Source organism: Strix uralensis, chromosome 6, assembly GCF_047716275.1.
Source record: "Strix uralensis isolate ZFMK-TIS-50842 chromosome 6, bStrUra1, whole genome shotgun sequence".
Lineage (NCBI taxonomy): Eukaryota > Metazoa > Chordata > Aves > Strigiformes > Strigidae > Strix > Strix uralensis.
Genome location: NC_133977.1, coordinates 45,411,050 through 45,423,396, shown reverse-complemented (window position 1 = coordinate 45,423,396; position 12,347 = coordinate 45,411,050). Strand labels below are relative to the sequence as shown.

At 43.0% G+C, this 12,347-nt stretch overlaps 1 protein-coding gene across 1 annotated transcript in view; it reads left to right on the top strand.

Annotated features, from left to right (window-relative positions):
• Positions 1-12,347, top strand: part of CCDC148 (coiled-coil domain containing 148) — a 79,305-nt gene that overhangs the window by 50,952 nt on the left and 16,006 nt on the right. The window contains exon 11 of the mRNA XM_074872345.1: positions 5,716-5,856. Coding sequence (XP_074728446.1) covers positions 5,716-5,856 — 141 coding nt within the window. The remainder of the gene's footprint in view (positions 1-5,715; positions 5,857-12,347) is intronic.

Here is a 12,347-nt window from a genome sequence, read left to right as displayed (position 1 = left end):
TGGTCTGTAGTGTATTTCGCCTGGGTTTTAAAGGCTGCTTTTACTCCCTGCATGACCCTCTCTCCACCAGTCAGTTCTCCCGTGTTCCCATTTCCCGAGCTACCAGTTTACCTGCCGGAACGAGCTCGATGCCAACTCCCGTGTGTCACCCTAGGCAGCTTCACGACCGGTTTATAATGTACATCAGCATGGCTTAGAGAGAAAACCTGACGTGGTGCTGTGTTACCATGTGCTAATTTAATGGGAATTCTCAAGGAAAGTCTCTCAAAACTTGTTTTGTCATTAAAAGGGATGTATCTGTAACATTCAGTGCATGGTAAATACATTATTACTATTCAGATATTAGAGTGAAAGAACTAATTTATTACTTTAATTACTTTGTAGTATACTTTATGTTACTGTAATATGTGATATTGAAATAATGAACTGAAAATAGGAACGTATGTGTTCTGTTCAGCACAGCAATTTAATAATTCACTTGGAAAAAGTTTCACTAATAATACATGGACTGTGAAATGTACTTGAAATGCTGGTTGTAATTAAAAACTTTCAGAACTTAATTTGGCAGTGCTTGTACTGCTAAAATGTAAGCTTCTTTGTGAAACAGCCAATAGGGGATCCAGTTTTTTGTGTATTTCCAATATTAGTTTAACTACTAGGGTTTTTTAAAATATTTAAACAGCACATTTACTGTTGACACAGTAAACTCTACCCTTCTGATTTTCCACTCATAGGAATGAAAAAGTGCAATCAAGAACACATTAATTTTTTTGTGCATTCTGTGGTCCCAGATTACTGCCTCAGTGAATCAGAACTATTTTCCAGAAATTTTTTTTGTTTTGGTTCTTCAGATCTGCACAATCCTACCTCTGGAGGAAAAAGGTGATGACTACAGTGGGATTCTTGAAAAGCTGAAGTGGTAGGAATGCTGGAAACTCGGCATCAGGCAGTCACTCTGCAGCAGCAGCACATTAGAAGTACGGAGGCACGTGGTGTGGAGGTTCCCCAGCCGCAATGCCCCGTCCCGCTGCCTGCCCGTCACCGGGTGCTCTGCAGCAGTGCCCAGAGGCTCCCTGGGGCTGGGTCCCACCGTGCCCTGGGCTGTTTGGACGCACGGCGCGGTGCGCTTGGCCGGGTGAATCCAGCCGCAGGCCGGGTTCTGTCCACTGTGTCCTTTGCTATCGTGAATTACGATAGTCTCGCTCCTATTTCTTGAACCCCTGGCAGTACGAACAGGGGGCTCTTCACTGCGGCCCCGCCATCTCCTGGGGCCAGTACTCCCCTGAGGAGATCCCCTTTACAGGCAGGCTGGCCCACAGAAGAAGTCGAGGCTGCGGGACTAGAACTTCTCTCTCGGAGAGATGCTTTCATGTTCAGATGTGGTTTAAAAAGTGAAATATATTGAGAGTTTGAATCAGCTCTTTAATTCCTAAATTTTGGTATTTCTTGCATAATTAAACACTTTAATTTAGCTCAACTCTGTTAAGAACATTTTATCCTGTATGGCTTTAACTCTTCATGTGGGGAAGACATGGCCTAATGCCAACCTACTGAATCACATTTTACAAATATTTTGCAAACACGGCTTTTCTGGTTTTTACCAATTTTTCCTTTTTTGTTGCAACTATGAATAATGTTTTTAAAGGAAGTGACTCCTCTTTTGCCTTAATGAAAAGGCATGGATTAGCTATACGTGGGAGGGGAAGGGATAATGTAAACTAACCTCATACGCTGCCTACAGAAAAGGATAAGCGTGTACTGCGGGAAAGTGAAACATAATGAAACTTTCCTTCCTTCTGTCATTCTTATCACCCCTTTTCTTGATTGGCAATGAGCTCATGCATTCAGAAGAACTAACCAGATAAAAATGGAAGGCAGAATCTACCCACTGAGTAAAAATAGGTGTGTTTAGTAGTGATTGAGGGCAGTGTAGAGAGCATTGTGGAAGGTAGTGGAGATATGCACTGAATTATTGGCATATCAGCTTTGCCTGGGGAACCTCACTGCATGATTAATGATTTGTCAGCTGTGTGAAGTTATATATTTGATGCTTGGTTACGCTCACTTGTTTGTATGAAACCTGTTGAAAATCTAGATTGTGCCCCAGTATTGATTTCTGACTTGAATCAAAAGGCTTTAACAGAAGAGCTATATGAAAATAACTAGGGGAAGTGATTATGGCCTGTCGTGAGGCTGGTGTGTAACATGTGCCATGCTAATCAGCAACTGCTAATCAGAATGACTTGAGGTGATTTTACACTAGATTAGTGTCTGTGTTTGCTTGCTGCTTTGTTATTGTTTTCTTTCCTTTGACCAGTTCTCATCTTGACAGACTCTGCTGGGCCAATTCTATTCTCAATATCTATTTCCAGTCAGTAGTTCCCCTGAAGTATCAGTTAACTGCAGCTTTTATTGAGACCAATTTAATGGACTCACCATGTAAATGAATGGCTGCAATCAAACAATTAAGGTCCCTGGTTAATACGTAAATTAGTATCTAGAGGAGACCAGTAAAGGATCAAAAGGGTTCTCAGACGTGGGGAGAAGCTGAAGCTGCATCGTGTCATGAGCCTGCTTACACTGGCATATATCTCATTATTGAAGAGAGTTTGAAAGGAGTGTGATGCAGGATGTAGGAAAATACAAGCTTAAAAAAAGCAGTTTTTGTGTTACATAGTTTGACTGTTACCTCATTTCAGTTCACAAGATCTCAGTGATGTTATTACAGAAGTTTAAAGTTCCTTCAAATGCTTCTGCAGTTTATTCTAGCTCCAGTCTTTTAGCAGATTTCATGTTTTGTTTGTTGTTAGATTTTAAAGCTTCATGTCTATGAGTTTGCTTCAGTCTGTTTCAAAAGTGAGGTAGAAATGATTGCATGCTCTTCCACATTCACTTTCAAAACATTCCTTTGAGTTTATTAGTGTAGCAAGTGAAGGGTAACTGAAACAATTTAGCGTTTTATTTTAGATTCTTAAACTGCTAAAATGCATGAGCAGACTGCTGTCAAAATTGCTAAATAAAAATTTCTATTTAGACAGAGACCTTGTGTTCCCAGTTTTGCAGTGTGGGGGAGGTTTCACTCAGGTAAGCTCCAGAAAATAGGGTCTTACAAAAATTGACACCTTCCCTCTAGAAGTCTCTTAGCTGCTAGTATGGTCATCTCATGTAATCCTCGTTCCATTTTTATTGTTATTCCATATTTCCGTTTAGATGGATGGTTGGAAGTTGTAATGGGCTGTTTTCATTAAGCGTGGTACCCATTCTTCTGCTGACACTTCCCCTGGAACTCGCTTGCTGCAGCGTATGGAGCTGCTAGGGATTTCTTTGCTCACGATGTCTTATTCTTGTACGGCTTAGAACCAGTCGGTTTGTCGCTCCCTCTGCACATGACAGGCCCAAACCCGCTGGCTTCCTCTGTAGAATCCATCTAACAAACCTCTGCTACATAGCCATTTTTTGCTTACGTTCTCACCCATTTTCACTCTTGCAGGCTAAGCAAGCTGTCCAGATCCCCTCTAGAGCTGAACTGGTCATCACTGTCAGAACTATAGAAACCCCTGAAATAAAGGGCTGAATCCCTCTCGGTCCTTATACTCACCTGTTCCTCACCTTCGGTGGCTGTCGTCAGAACTTGGCAGAGTTCAGACAGCTCTCCCAGGACAGCGTGTTAGGTCCAGTCCTCTTACCTGCTGCTTTTCTGCCTTTTTGGTAGTGTCCCTACGCTGAACTCCATCACAAGAATTCTTGCTTTGCATATTCCTCAAGAAAATGCATTTCTGTTACGCCTAAAACCATAGCTAAATGCCTGATTCTTTTTCTTGGAACTTGCTTAAATCTTACAGCATCTGCTTGTCGACTTGGTGTTTTTAACTTAGGAACCAACTTACAGAAATAAGATCTCAGAGGGAAGGCTTGAGTCCCAAAGCTAAGTATGGGAACTGGCAAGGGAGAGTTATGTGAGGACTGAACTAGAGAGGGGATGTGTTCCTGTCTCCACCCGAGTAATTCTTTGGCACTAATGAACAGCCAGTGGACAGCAGAGAAGACGTTCCCTGGAAGAGAGATGCTCTTCTGCTTCTTGGTGATTTTCAAGTGGAACAGCGACAGTATCAGGGATTGAGAAGACCCTGGTTCAAGCTAGTCCAGAATTGAGGATGTTCTTTGTAATTTTGAGGACATCTGGATACAGGTCCCTGCCTCAAAAAGTGTTCCATTATTTCTTTCTTACTGGAGCGAGTCCAGCGAAGGACCATTAAAATGAAGGGTCTGGGGCACCCCTCCTATGAGGGAAGGCAGAGAGAGCTGGGACTGCTCAGCCCAGAGAAGAGGAGGCTTAGGGGATCTCATCAAGGTGGGTAAATACCAGGAGGGAGGGTGCAAAGAGGCCGGAGCCAGGCTCTTCTGTAAAATATCTAATTGGTGAAGATGGCTGCTTCCTAGCTTTTTGGTTTTCCCCTAGAAAGGAGAGAAAGGAGATTTCAGAAGGTGAAACTCAGTTATGAGCAGGCCTTTGCTGAGAATTAGTTACAAAAAGGGAAGAAAAGAGGTTAAAAAGCATTTAGTGTTCACCTAAATCATAATTCTTAACTTTGGGGATGGAATCAAAGCTGGGAAAAGTTGTATGTACTCTGAGCGAATAATAGTGTAAATGAAAGTTGCTCGAAGAACCCCAAAACTCTGTCCTTTTTATTAGAACATGGAAACACACCAGTTAATGCTAATGCTTGGGTATGGTAGCAAACTGCATTGAACTTTTAAAGATAAACTCAGGTTGCAGGAGACAAAGGTAACTGTTGGTTAGTCTGTGTACACATGGCATTCATGACAGGCAGAGTATTTCTTTAAGAAGCTATCTTTAAATCTTTTAATAAAGAGAGAGTTTAATTTTACAACCACTGTAAAATGTCATGTTATTTTCATGTTATTGCTTTGCCTGCACTACATGAAAAGTTACAGCGGTATTTAGTCTATTGGGACACTTTGTGAAGAAGAAACTCTAACTGTTATTTAAGCAGAGAAGCGAGGCAAACATGGCATCACTCAGAGATGCAGCTCACTGAGAACCTCAGACCATGGGGAGTGCTGGGTTTCTGAACAGAAATCTTTCACAAGTACAGAACAGAAGAATTAATCGAGTCTGTGCACATAGCCAGTGAAATGCAGTACATGGAAAAAAACTATAAATATTTTAGTATCTTCATATTAAAGTACTCACTGTAGTATAGAATACCAGATGAAAAATGGCTGAAATGCTTGTTCCTTTGAGGAGTACAGAGTTCCGTTAGCACTTGACAAACCCATTGCAGAAAGAGCTGGCAACTGTTAATGCTCCTGAATGTACAACAGCATACATCTGCCCTTGACAAGGCCGAGGTGAGCCGGACATCCACACTGCCTGAGAGCGCTGCAAATAAGTCACTACCTGTGGCCAGTTCCTGAGGACGTGTTGCCTTGTTTAAGCAATACGGTGTGTCAGGAAGATGTCAGGAGGTCAAGTCTCCTCCTGTGTGATTTCCCTGCATGTGCCAGTCGGTTGTGGATTGCACGTTAACATGCGCAAAGGCAGTGCTTACTGAATGGTCTGATATTGCTGGTAAGATTATAAATCTTGGTCTGTAAATGGATTACATGGGTTTCCTTCCCAGTCCAGGTTGGCAGGGTCACAGTATTACCCAAGCCTGCTTGCAGGACTGTCTTTTCAACTGTTCCTTCCAGGTTCTACAGTGGAAAGCACAGCAGGAAGAGGCTGCTGAACTAGAAGCTGCCGTAGCTGCCAGAAGAAAAGAGAAGAAAGATGAGGAAGAAAGGCTACAGAAAGAACAGGAGATGATTCGTAGAGCTCAGGAGAAAGAGAAAGTATGAGAAACTTTTATACATTTTTTGCATATGTTTATATGTACAATTGCCTTTAAAATCTTTAACCCTTCTTGACTGTGTATTCTAAAGTATTAGGAATTAGTATTGAGATGAGCAAATGGTTAGTTGAGTCTTGCTGCTGTCCATCCTAGCTTTAAAGCTGCCTGCTCGTATACACCAGTTGTGCTACTTCATTACATTTCTTTAAAAAGCGTACACAATAACTGTACGTGACTGACTCTGTGTCACAAAAAATCAGTGCCGAGGCACTACTGGATTTCTAATTCTTACAGATTTGTGCTTTTTAGCAATGTGGCAAAGGCTCTGGCAGCTGCCAGTGCTGCAGTTAAGTGTGCTGCAGTGCAGCACAGAGCCTCGCCGTCCCTTGTCTGCCAGACAGCGCGCTGCGCTTGGCACACAGGGCCCTGGAGCGGGCCCGGGGCACCGCCGCCGCCTGAACCGCCCCGACAGCGGGCATCTGCATCGCAGCATTCTGGGCACTCAGGTGCTGACTGCTTGGGAAGTGGCTTTGATGTCTAAACTGATGTCTTCAACTTATTAGAAAATCAGAAATCCGCTACCATGAATGTAATGCTTTGAGAAAACCAGGCTGTGTCACGTATGTGTTTGTGTTGACCTTTTTATTTCAATGATATGGCGAAAATCCAGGAGGTTGTTTTATTAGAACTTCACCTCTTTTTCTGATTATTTTTTACACTGAAATCTGGCATGCTCAGAGTCCAGCTCTCCTGCGGCGTATTTGTTTCTGTGGCATACTTATTTCTGGAAAGAAGTAAGTTGGAGAATGTCATAGATTCTTACTGCTTTGTCTTTCAAATGCTGATGAGTTGTCACTTTTACAGGACTACTTGTGCTAACACATTTGCAAGAAGGGTCACTAAAAGCTGGGCTGTTACAACATGCCAGTTAAAAGCAGAGTTAAGAAGAAAACAAGGCTAAACTGTTCCAAATAGAGTATTTTCATGATGCATATGAAGAATTTAGTGACATCAGTATGTGTCACACTACAGAAAACTTGTGCAAAAGAAAGAAGAAAACAAAATCTCTATATACGTTACCACGTTTTCTCATTAGATTTTACCTTTTTGTCTTTATCTGCCATATTTCTGTGTAAATTATCTTACTGGGAGCAAACGTTTACTGATGGGACTACAACGTGGCCAGTTAGACGCCCTGGGATGTGATGGATTCTCATGTCAGTAGAGGTGTCTATTGCAGTGATATTCCTTGCAGGGAAAAAAAAACCAAACACAAAACTATCCATACTTACAGCAATTTGATTGTTACTAAAACAATTTACACCTACTAAAAGCAGAAAAGAAATTATAGCAAAGCAAAATAAATGACCTGCAGGCGGGTGAAACTGGCTGCCTTGGCAGGAGAATGGAAATTAAGTGCTACACTACTTGGAATTTCCCTGTTTTTATAGCACTCAAATATCTCTTCCTTGTTTTTTCCAAAGAAACATGTCTTCCTGCCATGTCAAATAGGTCAAGAGCAGAAGCTCTTGCAGCTCATTGTACTCCTGGTGTTAGTTTGCATGACCGTTGAGTTTGGTTATATCAACAATTCTGCAGAGAAGCACTTGAGGAAAGTGCTGCCTGGAGAAGAGAAGCTGAAGCTGCTGAAGCCTTCTTGTCTCCAGACAGAGACTGTTACCTCCTCATTAGTTCTCATTGCTGCAAGTCCCAGAGCCAGAATTTGAAAAGCTGCCTAATTTCAGATTGATTTTCTTATATTTGTGAGTTCATTTTTCTTGGTCATGACTGTGTTTGCACATTGCACGTATCCAGTTTCTTCTCTAGCTGAAGAAGTCTCTGCTTACATCGGTCACCTGATTTTATTCTTTTTCTGCAATTTATCTTAAAGATGAAGTATAGATTCTTGGCAGAGCACAATCCTTCTGTTAAACTATGCTCAATCATATAGTTAGCAAAATTGCAACTAATTGTCCAAAAGTCAGTTTCAAGAGATGTTTCTCTATCCTTCAAAATACACAGAATACTCTCACTTTTCATAGGAATCAGAGATTTTCATAGGAATTGGGAAAGTTCAGACTGGAAGGGACCTCAAGAGGTGTCTAGTCCAATCTCCTGCTCAGTTATGGGGTCTGACCAGGTAACGCATGGCTTTATCCTCATTTTAATTTGTCTTATTTATCCTTAAATTTATCTCCAGTATTTGAGACTGTCATTTCAGGTTCAAAAGTTGAGACAGACATATTTATGTGTTTGCAAACCATGCACTTCCAGAGAAATTCTGGCTCAGTTTAAATTGGTATTGGTTTTACCTTTACCTTTAATTGGCTTACTGCAGATATCATCAGTGAACTATTTAGAGGTAATCCTCTATAAAAAGACACAGGGGAATTTTTCAAAATTATGTGTACATGCATTGTGTTTCAAAACTTTACTGTATGTGTGATTTCTTTGTTTTCACACTGACATGTGTCCTGGTTGTTTGTTCTTGACTGATACGTTGTTCCTGTTCTTACATGCTGGATTTAAAGTTATAAAATAACAAATTTAGGCAGAACATCTACATTTGGTGTCTGCATTCATCTTGTATATAAGAGTTTTCCAGGTGAGATGTGATGAGATTTTTGTCTGGTATGGATAATGTGGAAGTTGTCTCGGTTGGAGTGTGTGATTGTGAGATTTTGTGGTTTCTGCACCAGCCTGGGAACGGAGGTGCAGAGAGGGGGGCTGCCTGTATTTAATGATGGTTTGCTGCTTTGGTTATGAGAAACTTTGCTGCTGCTTTTTGTTACAGCTTGTTCTGCTTATTTGTCTTTACTCAGGCTGTGTTTGTAGTGGCAGGTGACTCTGAAACCGCAGGGAAGGGAAGAGGCTTGGGGAGGCTGCGTTGGCCCCGCCGCCAGCAATGTTCATTTTACGTGTAAATATTTTGATTGTGCAAACTTTCCACTTTTCTCTGGCCTGCATGTAATGTCTATACAGAGCAGTCCTCTGCCTGTGCACAGATGGAATAGCAGCTGTCTGAGGTCAGCAGTCATGTGTTTCATTTGAGTATTGTACATCCGAGATCCTTGAAAAGCGCTGCTAACCTTCCACTGCTTCTCTGGTGAACGTTCCGTGGCAGCAAGAAGAATATGTAAAACATCCATGATCAGTGTAAAAGAAATGCCCACTCTCTGCCCCGTTCGTAACCTACGTTGGGTATGTCAAGTACTTCCCAACCTGAGAATGGGTAAAATGATGTTAAATCTTAAATCCCAATGCTACATTTGCTCTGCTGGACTGCAGATCAGATTTTTTCCTATATTTCTGAAATTCCATATTCAGATATATCCACTGGCCCCTAATTAGAGTTTATAAAAAAGCCTTCAGGCAACGTAGAATACAGAAAGGGGAATAATTACAAAAGAGAGACTTTTATTTCATAAATATAAGTATTCCAAACAGTATTAAACAAAAGCATTCTAAGAAGTATGGCTATAGCCATCCTTGTTTTTATGTACTTCATATATAAAAAATGGCCCATATAAAGAAACGATTGGCTTATAGCTTGGGAATTGTGAAATACAAGCGCTGTTTGGAAGACCCGTTTTATTCTGCATCATGATAGTTAGAGGATTTTCTGCACAAAGTCAATCATCTAAAGAGGATGGTATTTTGACTGCCATTTCAACTGAAATCTCCAAGAGAGGCTTAAATTCAATACAGTTCCATGGATGATACAGAAGTTATTTTTATTGCCATTTTATGAAGCTTTTCCTATGTGAGATGATTCCATAAGTAAATTTCATTGTAAGAAATTACCTGTGTTTTGGGAGGTAGGATAAGGTCTCAGACCTTCAGAGGAGCTTTATGCATTTAATCGTAAAATCAACGTAAAATCAAAGATTATTGAGGTATAATTTCAATTGCTTTTGTAAATTCATTTTATAACTAACACTTTCTTAGGTTATTAAAATTCCTAAGATTTTCTTAGATTTTTGCATCTTTTTCTAAAGCTTCTTTCCTGTATTTTTCCAGCTGTATTTTAAATTTTAGAAACACAATGCTGTCAGTGAATTACAACTTGGCAGCATTGTCATACGCTTCTGTCATCATCAATAGTCTTTTCAAAAACTCAGTCTTGATTTTCGAGGTAAACACTATCTTTGTTTTGCTGAAAGCAGTAATTTTTAGTTAATTTTTTATCTTTTCTCTTTCTATTTCTCATAGCAATTGCCAAGAAGTCTGTTAGGTCTAAGGAATTTAAGGGGTTTCTCAGTCAGCCCTGAGGTAGTACGAAGCACTGGCTATTCTTTTGGTTTCTTATTTGGAAGTGCATCATGGTATGTCATTATTTCTCTTCTCGTCCCAGCTTGTCTTTCTCTTCTGGTACCTGCACGTGAAATAGAAAAAAAAGGTGGAAATGAGAATGAAAAGTGCAACAAAGAGAAACTGCAAGAGCACTAACGCTTGTAGATCTACCAGGTCATCCTGACTCTTCTCGCTGGGATAGCAGAGTATAACACAGAAAAGGGAATGTGTGCTACCTGTTGGAGGTGACGTGTAACACGAGTGCAGTATTGTGTGCTGCTGTTAATAGCTGGGGCAGGCAGGATAGGTCAGCTTAGCGTCGGCTGGGGCAGGGGGCTGCAAGATCAGGAAATGGGAGGGTCTTACAGCGAGGTGTGCTGGGGTTTTCCATAGGCAAAGGGGTGCAGGAGAGGGCTGGAGCGTCACGCTGCTAGTACACATAACTGACACCTTTCTTAGACTGAGTTGAGAAGTTATGTTCATATCCAGTCACCTTACGTAGGCTGAACTGTTTCGTATTATTAACATAATAAGGAGGAGCGTAGTGCCCTGAATACACTCCTCTCTCTTTGAACTTACGTTCATACCCAGGTTCCTATCTAGAGATGTCTAAACTCTTCCTGGAAATTAGTTGCTGAAATTAGGTAAACTAAAGGGCTTTTTGTCCTGATATATAATTTGTCTATCAGTGCTTACTGAAAAATCTTACTTATGATTTTATGTGCCTTTGTGCTGGGTTTGTGTGTGTGGCAGGTTTTTGGCAGCAGGGGAGGGGGCTGCAGCAGTGGCCCCCATGAGAAGCTCCTCAGAGCTCCCCCAGCTCCAAGTCGGAGCCGCCTCTGGCCAAGGCTGGGCCAGTGAGCGACGGTGGCTGCACCTCTGGGATAACGTATGTGAGAAGGGGACTGGGAGGAGGAGAGGGGGCTCGTGAGGAGGAGTTAGGAGAAGGACCCCTCTGCAAACACTGAGGTCAGTGGGAGGAAGGAAGAGGAAGGGGGGAGCTGCCGGAGCAAAGCCCCCCCTGTATCCCATGGTGAGGTGGCAGGGCCGCCCCCCCGCCACCCGTGGGGGTCACCGAAGGAGCAGGGATCTGCCTGGGGAGGGCCCCACACCCGAGCAGGCAGCTGCACATCAAGGAGGCCGGACTCTGAGGGAGCAGCAGCCCCTGCTGTGGTAGCTCGGCACTGGGAGGACGGCAGCATGTGGGGTGACCCACGCCAGAGCAGCCCGGGACCAGCTGCAGCCCGTGGGAAGGACTCATGCCAGAGAAAGTTTGTGGAGGAGAAGGGAGCCATGTAGAACAGGGGCAGAATGCAGAGGAGTCCTCCCCCCGAGGAGGAAGCAGCAGCAGGACTGACTGCACCCCCTTTCCCTGCCCCTGCGCCGCTGGGACGGGGAGGTAGAGAGATCAGGAACAAAACTGAGCCCGGGAAGAAGGGAGGGGTGGGGGGAGGTGTTCTTCAGATCTAGTAATGCTTCTCACGGTCCTACTCTGTCTGCTATGTGCTGAATTAAATTGATGTTCTTCTTATTCCCCTATTAAGTTTGTCTTGCCAGTGACCATAATGGGTGAACCACCCCTCCCTGTCCTTGTCTCAATTCCCGAGGCTTTTGCTTCATTTTCTCAGTCCTGAGGGGAAGGGGGGAGTGAGTGTCTGCGTGGTGCTCAGCTGCCCTCTGGGCTCAAACCAGGACAGTCCTCTTTGGTTTTTCTATTCTGTATTAACGGTCATCATTTGCACACATTTTGTACCACTGTTAATCTTCCAAAGAACACGTGTTTTCACCAGGCCGTGAGATGGAGTGAGCCCTAGCCCCTGGCACCGAGTTCGGCAGTCAGCAGCTGAGGTCCCAGGGGCAGGGGGGAGAAGGGCAGCGCCGGCACCGGCCAGGAGGCCACCAGCCCTGTCTTCTGTCTCCAGCAGTGGCCGTAACAATAGAGGAAACACATGTGGTAATTTCCCTCCCCACAGCTGCTTTCCCAGTCTCCAGCTGTTCCCCCATCCTTGTTCCTGTTCTAAATCTGGTTCTTGCTAGTGTCAGCTGAAGCCTCCTAGTTCTCATGTTGGAGAGGCAGGATCAATCTCCATCCAGCCTCTTCGTGGCACTTGTGAATTTGTAAGCTTCTTATCAAATCCCTCATAAATTGTCACTTCTCCATCTGAATAGCCCCATCCTGTTCCTTCAGTGCCTGTTTGA